Source organism: Macaca thibetana, chromosome 11, assembly GCF_024542745.1.
Source record: "Macaca thibetana thibetana isolate TM-01 chromosome 11, ASM2454274v1, whole genome shotgun sequence".
NCBI lineage: Eukaryota > Metazoa > Chordata > Mammalia > Primates > Cercopithecidae > Macaca > Macaca thibetana.
In genome coordinates, this window is record NC_065588.1 from 102,448,543 (window position 1) to 102,459,969 (window position 11,427).

The 11,427-nt window shown below is 51.4% G+C and overlaps 1 protein-coding gene across 1 annotated transcript; it reads right to left on the reverse strand.

Moving 5' to 3' along the window:
- Positions 1-351: 351 nt before the first annotated feature.
- On the reverse strand, positions 352-10,506 carry CKAP4 (cytoskeleton associated protein 4). The gene is made up of 2 exons (XM_050748621.1): positions 9,743-10,506; positions 352-2,726 (listed from the first exon to the last, which is right to left on the reverse strand). The coding sequence occupies exons 1-2, from the start codon at positions 10,205-10,207 to the stop codon at positions 1,401-1,403; spliced, it is 1,791 nt and encodes a 596-aa protein (XP_050604578.1). The 5' UTR covers positions 10,208-10,506; the 3' UTR covers positions 352-1,400.
- Positions 10,507-11,427: the final 921 nt, after the last annotated feature.

The window sequence follows — 11,427 nt, forward strand, 5'->3', positions numbered from 1 at the left end:
TAATAGATAGTGAGGGTTGAGGTCCTATGCTTGAAGACAACAGAGCTGGAGACAAGTAATCATTGAACACACTTGCTAACAGTCCATCAAAGCAGGCCCCCAGCCCAAGAGTGAGGCCATCTTGGTTTCAGAATTAAAAGAAAAAACAGCTTTAAAATAGTAAACTTACCTATTTGCTAATCGTTTATACCACATGCTAATAAAACACATCATAATTACGAAATTCTCAGAATGCAACCACTCTGGAAAAGTCATAACAAAGCTCAAGTGTTTATTAAGAATTAAAAATACTGTAAATAAGCCATACAGTTCATTTCACAGTAAACTAAACAAAACCTTTTTTTTTTTTTGTACTTTTCAGGTTTTTTGTTTTTTTTTTCAATTTTTTTTGGAAGGGCAAGACAGCCATTAAAGAACAATACAGCTCAGAGGGAAGGGAGATACAGCAAACAATTACAGAAACGCAGTATGCACGCTCCTTGCCGACAGACAGGGCTGCCCAGGCAGCAAACCTCTTCATGGACATCACGTTAAAATAAAAGGACCTGGCCTACTTTCCCCAGGGAGACCCCCCATTCCACTGTGGACAGCTCTCCTAATGCGTTTTTTGAAAGAACCCAAAGCCTCCCCTTTCTGGGAGCCTAAACCTCTGTGTTCCTTGGTGACCTCTTGAGAGAGAACACGGGCCGGCAGCGGGGACAGAGGACACTGGGACTCTGCTGGGTGTAGTGCTTCACATTCAGAACCGTCTGGATGCTTTGCATAGTTACCTCTGATATCATAAGATGCGTCAGGAAGAGAAATGACCCACACACCACAGGGGAAGGCGGCCCTCAAGCAGCGGATTCCTTTCAAAGACAGACCCAGGGGCTTCTCCCCTCCTCATTCAGAGCTGACAGCTATGAGCTTTAACCGGTTCAAAGTGGAAGACAAGTGAGAGATATCTCATAAAAATTTCGGCCAGAAGTACAAAAAAAAAAAAAAAAGTAAAATTAATTTTCCTTAAAGACAACTGGAAATAAAAGTGTCCCCCAAAACCACCTTTTTTTTTTTACTTGAAATCTGCCAGCCAGACAGGATTTCTGAGGTTAATCTGCTTCTGTTAATCCTCAATTGAAGCCTTTATCATTTTTCTCTGACTAGAGACATCCATGAAAAGCCACCTGTTATTCACAGGGGCTGCGCTTCAGGAAACTAACCAAACTCTGAAGCAGAGAACTTAAACATTGTCAATAAATTAACTGGGCACGAAAATACAATGCCTTGGTGTTCAGGTGGTGACAACTGCTCTTCAAGAGGGGACAAGAAATTGGGGGGTGGGGGACACATGGGAGAAAACCACACATTTTTTGGTCATGAGAAATTGGACTTTAAATCCGCGCCCTGCACACACAATTCATTTAGACCTTTTCGTGAATCTTCTCCACTTTCACGAACAACCTATCCAGATCATTCCTCAGGTCATCTAGTAAACCCTTGGCTGATTCCAGGTTGTTCTCGTTGCTTTCTATTTTGACGGAGTATGCAACCAAACTGTCCACAGCAGTCCTGAGCATTTTCAAGTCTGCCTCCACTTGGCTGACTGAGGCTTTCAGGTTGTCTAAAGAAGAAAGTCTGTCCAGGAAGTCCTGAGGAGGCAGACGGGCGGCCTGGGCTTGGTCCTGACTGAGCAGCGTGTGCACCTGCTCCTGCACTTTCTGGAGTGATTCCACGGTGCTGGGGAGCTCCCCCACACTCCTCTTCAGCTCCTCCACGTCGCCGTAGAGCACCAGCTGGGCCTCACCCAGGCTCCGCACCGTGCTGGCCAGGCCATCCTGGTCTGCCTCCGAGGACCCCAGGCCTTCCAGGCGCCCCTGCAGGGCGGCCAGGCGCTGCTCATGCTCCTGGCTCTTGGACAGGAGGGACTCCAGGCTCTCAGTCTGGCGCGCAGAAGCCACCTGCATGGAGAGCACCCCGTCCTCCACGTGCTGGAGCCTGGAGTCCAGTCCCTGACTCTTTTGCTGGAGCGCCTCAAAGGCTTCCGAGTGTCTGAAGCCTCCATCTTCCTTCGGCCCATGGGAATCGGACTTCAGCTGGCGGAGCTCTTCCTCCAGTCTCCGGATCTCCTCCGGGAGGCGGGAGACGGACTCCTCGGACCTGAGAAGCTTCTCAGTGAGGGCCTGCAGGGCGAGCCGCTCCGTGTCGGCCGCCTCCTTGAAAGCCTGCTGCTCCTGCTTGAGGCTCACCAGCTCGCGGACCTCGGTGTAGACGTCGGACTCCATAGTCTGAAGGGTGCTTCTCAGGGCCTCCATGTCCCACTCTCTAGACTTGGCTGAGGTCTGTATCTCCTTCACAGCTTCCTTCAAGGCTTTCAAATCCTGCTTGTGCCCCTCGGATTCTTCCAGGGAGGCAACCTTTGCCTTCACGTCGTTGATCTCCTTCTGGCTCCTCTTCTGGACTTCTGTGAAGATGGCGATGTTGTCGTTGATGGATTTGGTGAGCTCCGTCAGTCGCTCCTCCACCGTGTTCTCCAGGGATGTGAAGTCCCGCTCCCGGGCGTCCTTCACCACATGGATCCCATCCGAGAGGTCTTTGAGAATCTCATTCTGGAGTTTCTGCAGCACTTCACTGATCCGGCTGACCTCACTCTCCCCTTGCTTCACAGCTTTCTCTGTGAGGTCTTGTTTATGTTGGGAGCTTCTCAAGATGGACTCAAAAGTTCCAAACGTGGCTTGCAAAGACTGCACCTGTAATCAAAATCCAGACGTTAATTGCTGAGAAGACCTGATGAGTTTCACATGATAGAACTTTTTTTGTCTGCCCAGCCTCCAGGTCCTGTTTTTTCCAGAATGGCACCACAATTTTCCTTTGGAGAAACATCCTTCCACACATAGTCCATATGGTTTTGAGGACCAACCCTACGGCCCCCTTCTAGTGCTCCAGGGATGATTTATAACCCAGGCCTGACTAATCAGGCTGGACAGCACAATGATTAATAACCTGGGTTTTAGCCTGATGTGGCACATGGTGCCACTTTTAATACTTTGTTGCAAAAAAAACAAGGAAAAGACAGAAAACAAGTACCTGACTCTATCAAGTCCCTCGGTCTAACCATCACGCAGGAGAGACATGTCATGAGGATGCAATCAGCCGAACCCACAATGTGGACAATTCTATAGAACAAAGAACCAGGATCTTCAACAACTAAGAGGCATTTTAAAAGAAGGAAAGACAGGAAACTTATAGGCCGAAATAAATTTAGGAAAATTTTCAATCAAGTGTAATGTGTGGATCTTACATAGATCCTGATTTGAACAAACCAACTGTTAAAAAGACACCTTTGAGCTGGGCCTGGTGGTGTCCACCTGTAGTCCCAGCTACTTGGGAAGCTAAGGTGACAGGTTGCCTTGAGCCCAGGAGTTCAAGTCCAGCCTGGGCAACAGAGTGAGGTCCTGTGTCTAAAACAACACAAAAATTTAAAAATAAATAAATAAATTTTTTAAAGCCATTTTTGAAATAATCAAGGAACTGTGATTCTGGACTGGGTGTCAGATGACATTCAAGAAATACTGTAAACTTTGTTAGGTATGATATACTGTGTTCTGTTAAAACAAACAGGGAAAGGAATAGAAAGGGAAGGAAAGGAAAGGAACCCTTATCAGTTGGAAATAAATCCTAAAATGCTTTGGGTAAACTAAGAATGTCAGCCAGGGATTCACTTTAAAACTAATTCCTAATTCACTATCCCCTGGATCTGCCAGGACAACATAGGCTCTTCAGAGGCCCTAGAGCTGAACTGCCAATATTTTCTGAAGCCCTGGACCCACTTCTGCCCAGTAAATTTTCTGGCTTCAGGACAGGACAGCCTCTCTGCTTATGTTATGGCCATTCAACAGCAACAGCATCTGGAGAACAAGGGAGACCAGGTTGGGCACCCATAGGGCAAGAGAGTGGTTCAGAATCAGACTTCTAACTCCAGCCAAAAAAAAAAAAAGCAGATGCCAGGTGTGCTGATGGAATGAAAAAGGAATGGCAAAACATCAGTAATTCTTGAAACTGGGGTTCATTATATTGCTTTTTTGTTTATGCTTGAACACTGCCATGATAAAAAGTTAAAAAATAAAGAGTCCGTCCACTGGCATGGACTCTTGAGCCAGACTGCCTAGGTTCAAATCCTCGCTTGGACACTTCCCAGCAGTGTGATCTTAGGGAAGTTATTTAGCCTATCTGTACCTTGGTTTCCTCAGTTGAAGGATGAGAAAACAGTACCAGACTCATATGATTCTCTGTATGAGGATTAAGTGAATTAATAATATATCAAATACTTAAACTGTGCCCAGAACATAGTGAACGCTCAATACATGGCAGCTATCATCATCGTGATTATTTCTCGTTTCTTCTGAAGCACCTGGTGAGTCTGCAGATTCCTAGAACTATCTTCAGTCCAATGCCAAAAGGCAGGAGGATAAACTGAAACGGAATGTGAACAGCACACCTTGGCTCTTGTGCCAGCCCCACCAGTAACCAGCTCTGTAAGCACGAAGAGTCACGTTCACTTTCCAAGTCCCAGGCTCATCATCCAGTAGCAAATAAGTCTCTAAAGTGCTGTCTAGCTCCATCGGTCTGTTTTAAGGCAGATTAGAGTAAGGTTCTCAGGGGCTCCAGAATACTAGACAATTTCCCTGCCCAACCAAATACAACCCAAGTCTTAAAGGACACTCCGTGAAGGTACTGGAGAGAGCCCATTTCTGAAACTAGGTTACTAAATCACAGTGTCTGCCTGTTCTAAGCATAGCACTCAGAACAGAGGTGTGAGCAGGTGAGCACGGTACCTTCAACACGGCAGGCTTTCTTCCAGTGTTTTTTGATGGAATCACAGAATGAGGAAATTTAAGCAAAGCCTGATGAGCTGGCCCATGTCTCCTCTGATCCCTGCCAGTCCTGACCTGGGCTGGCTCTTCACAAATGGTTAGGAAGGAGACTAGAACAGAAATTATACCCAACCCCCAACACTATAAAAAGAACATGGTGTTCCCCTACTGAGGGTACTATGAGTTGCGCATCTTTATGTGAAAATAACTCATTATAATCAATATGCATAGGAAATATCTGTTCCCCCAACAAATGTGGGATGCCCACTAAGTGGTGGGCAGTGGGCAAGATGCCAGAGATGAAATAATGGCTAGGATGCTTGCCCTCAAGGTTACACCGTAGGGTGGGGGGACTGGGTGTTAGCAGTGGTTGACATTCAACCAGCCACTTATGATGGACCAATAATTACACAAAGGACTTCAGATACATCATCTCATTACACCCTCATCATCATCTCATGAGTTGGTGGCTCCCAATGATCTCCATTTTACTAATGAGGAAACTGGTAAGTGGTAGGCTCAAATGTCAAAATCCCAAAATGCTTGATTTCGGAACCTGAGCTCTTAACCACTATGTGATATGCTCAGACAGGGGCACTGACTTCCAAGTGCTCTGAGTACCTGGAAGAGAGGCTGCCAATTCCTGACGCCCTGACTCCTTAGCCAGAGAATCTAGACAAGAAAACAAAGAAATATGAACAGGGAACTCACGCTTCCACAAATAGGTCCTAGTCTCATTAAACTGTCCCTACCAGGTCTAAGCCTACTCCTACCATTCTTTTTTTTTTTTTTTTTTTTTTTTGAGATGGAGTCTAGCTCTGTCGCCCAGGCTGGAGTGCAGTGGTGCAATCTTGGCTCACTGCAAGCTCTGCCTCCCGGGTTCACGCCATTCTCCTGCCTCAGCCTCCCGAGTAGCTGGGACTACAGGCACCCGCCACCACGCCCGGCTAGTTTTTTATATTTTTTTAGTACAGACGGGGTTTCACCATGTTAGCCAGGATGGTCTCGATCTCCTGACCTCGTGATCCACCCGCCTCAGCCTCCCAAAGTGCTGGGATTACAGGCGTGAGCCACTGCGCCCGGCCTACCATTCTTTATATCACGCTGGATCTGCCAGGGCAACACAGGCTCTTCAAAAGGCCTAAAGATCAACTGCCAACACTTTCTGAAGCCCAGGACTCACTTGTGCCTGCGGAATCCTCTGGGTAAGGACAGGCCAGCCTCTCTGCTTGTGCTACAGTCATTCAGAAGATTTGAGTCATTCTCCAATAACAAGAATATCTAGCTGGAGGACAAGAGACAGGTGGGCACCCAACTCCAGCTACACCACTTATGGTCTGTGTGTGACCTTGAACGAGTGACACAGCCAGTCCTCAGCTGCCCCATCTGCAAAATGGTGCCACTAAATGATACCTGCCTCAGAGGGTGGCTGGAAGAACAGAAATCATGACTATAAAGCATTTAATAGCATGGCTGACTGACAGTGAACACTAATTATACTGTAAGTGTACTTCCCTGCTATGAACCAAACTCCACCCCCCAATAAGTCACCAAGAGTTATAAAGGGGTTCAAACTCAGGATGTCAGAGAACCAAACACAACTGGTTCCTCAATACAAAATAATTATTTCCTGGCCACCCCAAAGATGCAGACAGGGTGGCCACATTCTGTGGCAAATCCTAACACTGTTCTGGCCATGTTCTGAGTCTCAAGTCAATGAAACATTTATTGGGCACCTACTATGTACTAGGCTAAATAGTGGAGTGGTTAATAGTGTTCTAGGAGTTAGACAACAGTTTGGATCCTAGCCCAGCCACTTACTAGCTATATAACCGCTCAGTCACTTAGCCTCTCATTTTTCTCCTCTGTCAAAGAGGGCTGATAATAGTTCTTACCTCTTGGGGTTGTTGTGAGAGTCAGGAGATGATGCATTTTCAAATGCTTTGCATAGTGCCTGGCACGTAATAAGTGCACCACAAATATGACACATTAAATAATAGTTTTATTACACTACTAAATTAAAAGAAAAGTGGTCAGCCAGGCGCAGTGGCTCACATCTGTAGTCCCAGCACTTTGAGAGGCCAAGGCAGGAGGACTGCTTGAGCCCAGGAGTTTGAGACCAACCTGAGCAACACGGCAAGACACTGACTCTACCAAAAATTTAAAAAATAAATAGCTGGATGTGCTTGTGTGTGCCTCTGGTCCCAGCTACTTGTGAGACTGAGGCAAGAGGAATACCTGAGGCCAGGAGCTCAAGGCTGCAGTGAGCTATGATCACACCACTATGCCCCAGCTTGGTGACACAGGGAGACCCTGTCTCTACGAAATATAAAATATGAAATAAAAAAAAGAGAAGTCACTATTTCAACGATTTTAGAGCCATGAGGATTCTTAAAAGTCTGGATGGAGCCCTCTTCTCATTGTGTGGAAGGGAAAACTGAGCCCCAAAGAAGAAAGTGATCTATATACATAGCTGTGATGGAGAGGGGGTGAAGCAGCAAAAAGAAGAGACTAAGGGAGGGGCAGGGAGAAGCACAGAGAATTAACCTGGATTCAAGACCTTCCCTATTTTGGCCTCAACTTCCAACCTCCCCTCTCTCACAATTTCCTAAATGTGACTCTGCCACTGGCATGGTAGCCACCTCCTCTCTCTCGAACATGCTCAAAATAGTGCCCCTGCCACGGTGTTGATCACACTCCTTCTCTCAACATTTATCGATCACCGGCTAGATGGCTGGCACTACCCTGGCCACCAGGATACAGGCGAAATTCCACACCCTCCCTCTTCTGAACTTTCATGGGAGTTACCCTCGACTGACACCTCCTTATGTGCTGCCCAAGTGATTGGTGTCTTTTGCTCCTTCATACCCTCCCACAAAGCCTACACAGAGCCCCGCAACTGTCAGACTTTAATAAATATTATGATTGATTAGTAAGTAGGTGGATGAAAGAGAAGAAACAGAGGCTAGTGATTATACTCCAGCAGTATGTCTATTTTTTAAGAATGGTTTGACATTCAGGATAGGCAAAGCAGCACTGCCTACTTAATTCCCTTAGAAAAGTCACCTCCCTTGGCCTGCAGCGTTTAGCAGGCTGACTCATTCCAGTCGTTCTGCCAGTCTTTTTTTTTTTTTTTTTTTTTTTTTGAGACGGAGTCTCGCTCTATGGTTCAGGCTGGGGTGCACTGGCAGGATCTCTGCTCATTGCAACCTCCGCCTCCTGGGTTCAAGCAATTCTCCTGCCTCAGCTTCCTGAGTAGCTGGGACTACAGGCATGCGTCACCACGCCCCGCTAATTTTGGTATTTTTAGTAGACACGGGGTTTCACCATGTTGGCCAGGCTGCTCTCAAACTTCTGACCTCAGGTGATCCGCCCGCCTCGGCCTCCTAAAGCGCCGGGATTACAGGAATGAGGCACCACGCCCGGCCGTGCTCTGCCAGTCTTAAGAGGAAACTCCTAGTCCTGCACACTCAACAAAAGCAGAGAGCAACTTGGCAGGACAGACAGCATGCTGGGAAAAGGAGGCAGCGGCTCCGGGACCAGAAGTGGCGGGATTTTTTGTTTCAGTCTTGCAACCAACTTTCATTGAGCAATGACATAGTGAAGAGCGAATGAGATAAAAGGGGCCGTACTTGGTATGGAAAAATCACAGAAGGGCGGAAGCTAAGCACCTTCGCCTTGAGAGTTGGGTCCGTCCATACCTGAAATGAACCCCTGTGGACCCTTAACGAACAGGGCAGTGGACTAGACATTTGCATGTGTCTGCCACTCACCAGCTGGGGACTTTGTCAACTCACTGCTCTGTCTAAACCTCAATGTTCTGCTCTGGAAAATGAAATCAAAACTGTTAGTCCTCCCTCCCTCCCAGGGTGGCTATAAAAATTAGGTAATATGTGAGTAAGCATTCTAAACACCATATAAATGTGGCTAGAAGTATTATTCACCAGTATGATCTAGTATTTTTGGCCCTTCCCTCCCCCTAAAGCTGAAGTAGGGCCGGGCGCAGTGGCTCATGCCTGTAATCCAAGCATTCTGGGAGGCCGAGGCAGGCAGATCACTTAAGGTCAGAAGTTCGAGACCAGCCTGGCCAACACGGTGAAACTTTGTCTCTACTACTAATAAAAAATCAGCCAGGCGTGGTGGCACATGCCTGTAATCCTGTAATCCCAGCTACTCAGGAGGCTCAAGCAGGAGAATAGCTAGAACCTGAGAGGCAGAGGTTGCAGTGAGCTGAGATCGTACCACTGCACTCCAGCCTGGGCGACAGAGCCACACTCCCTCTCAAAAGAAAACCCCAAAAAAGCTGAATGAGGACTACGTCAAAGGCCCACCTGGGCAGGCTGGTCCAGTACAGGACAAGGGAACTAAAGATAGATGGTATTTCATTTGGACCTGCAAATGAGTAAGAATGCCAGCTCCGGGTCTATTAAAAACCCCGCTGGGATGTCTTCCACAGGCAGAGCTGAGGTGGGGCCTTGCCTGAGGCTTCCAGGGATGCGCTGGCTTCCCTTCCAACCTCCTTTTCAGACAACTCTGCCCATTCAGCGGTTCCTAATCCAGAAAGAATGGGCTCCCCGGAGCCTGCCGGCTTCCTTACAGGTCACCGCTAATGCCCTGTGACAGGCCCTTGGCCCACCCTGCCAGGCAAGCCTGGCCATCCTCACGGCGGCCCATCCCTCGGGGCCGATTCCTCCGCAGCCATTAACAAAGGGGGTCTGGGGACTGCCTCACAACTAGGGGGCCGCATGGAGGGGGTGTCTAGGCCAGGGCCCGCCAAGGAGGAGCGACCGGCTCCCGCCTTGGGGCCTGGGCAGGCAGCAGGAAGGGGCCTGGCCGTGGGTCCGGAGGCCGCAGTCGATGGGGCCAGTGGGGGGGGGGCCGGGGGTACCCACCTTCTGCTCGACGCCCTGCAAGCCCTGGCCCAGTTCCTCCCTCTGCCGGGAGAAGTCCTGGTGGCTGCGCCGGACCTGCTGGACCTCCTCCAGGACGTGGTGGACGCACCAGCCCGAGAAAGCGGCCGCCGCCACCAGGGCGAGGTAGAAGAGAAAGTTGAGCGCCCTGCCGAGCCTGCGCGAGCAGGACGCCGAGGACGAGGCGGCGGCGGCGGAGGAGGAGGACGAAGAGGAGGACTTGCCGCCGCCGCCGCCGCCGCGGTGGCCGCCCTTGCCGTGTGCCTGGTTCTGCGGGTGCTGCTGCGGGTGCTGCTGCGGGTGCGGCGCGGGCGGCGGCGGCTGCTGCGGCGCCGGAGGCGGCTTCTTCGCCACGTCATCCGCGCCGCCCGACGGGTGGGCACCCTTCTCCGAGGGGCTTGCGGCGCCGTGGCCGCCCTTGGAGCCCCTTTGTTTGGCCGAGGGCATGGCGGGCGCGGCGGCGGCTCAGGCCGCGGGCTGGGAGGCGAGCGAGCGCGGCGCGCGGCCCGGGAAACTTGCTGGGGCTCCCCCGGGACTGGGCGAGCGGCACGCGGGCGCTACTGGCGTCGGAGCGGCCGAGAGGACGCGCGGCCGGGGAAGGAGGCCGGGCCGAGGAGGCGGGAGGAGGGGGCCTGCCTCCGCCGCTGCGGCGCCGACCCCGCCTCCCGGTAAGGGAGGCCGAGCGAGCCGAGCCGGGAGAGCCTGCCACGCACGCCGGCCCGGCGGCCCCTCCTCCCCGTCGCCACGACCCCAGAGAGGGAGGGCCGGGCGGGGTCTACGGGGGCCGGGAAGCCGGCGCGGGGGCGGCCGGGCGCGGGGTGGGGGCCCGGCGGGGTCTGCGGAGGTTGCGGCGCGCGCCGAGGTGGCCGCGAGGGTAGAGGAAAGGAGAGGAGAGGAGCGGAGGGCAGGGGAAGCGGCCGAGGTGGGGCTGGCGGCCGGGCGGGTTCCATGCAGGACGGGGGCGGAGGGCCAGGTCGACCCCAGCCGTGCGGGCCAGCAGGGTCGACGGGGGCCGGGGATGGGCGGCCAGGCGTTGTCGGAGGCACGAAAGCCGGGGTGACCCTGCGCCGCGGGCCAAGCGCGACCCCCTCCCTTCCCGACCTGTGCGGAGAGGAGAGAAATGAAGGGGGCGCCCAAGGAGCCCTGGCCCCAGGAGTGGGAGTCAGCGGATGGGAACAGATCACCCTTCCTTTCCGCCGGGAATTGGGGGAATCCCCCTGCTTTCACCCTCCCAGCCCGCCATGAGGTTGGGCTTTGTCCTTTGCCTTGGGTTTGAAGGCGGAGGCACAAAGGGCTGTCCAAAATCCAGCCAGCTTCGGAGGCATGTTTGATGCGAGTTAGCAAAGATTCTCGACTGCGGTAAGTCTGTTCAAGGGGACGCATTCACCAAGCGTCCCCGTTAGCCAAGTTAGCCTGCTGTGGCCAGCTCTTTACTTTTTCCCCCCGAAGCCCCTTCAGCTCTGTTTTCCCTTTGGGGGTCATGAAGTTTGTCCACGGCCCCTACTCCGGGCAGCCTCTGGGATGGGTGCTGTGGAGCCAGCAGCAGCCGCACAGAAAGAGGCAGATCAGGGGTCGTCACCCCTACTTTTGTAAAAGGCAATCTAGTATTGCCAGGCTGTGTGCTTAGCGACTCACATATGTTCCCGAAACCTCACAAAAGCCCTGTG

Bases quoted from the DNA above. Each gene is read 5' to 3' on its own strand.
- CKAP4 (XM_050748621.1), bottom strand. From the start codon at position 10,207: ATGCCCTCGGCCAAACAAAGGGGCTCCAAGGGCGGCCACGGCGCCGCA. The intron at 2,727-9,742 runs GTGGGTACCCCC...TTTTGATTACAG, and splicing joins TGCAGGGCGTCGAGCAGAAG to GTGCAGTCTTTGCAAGCCAC.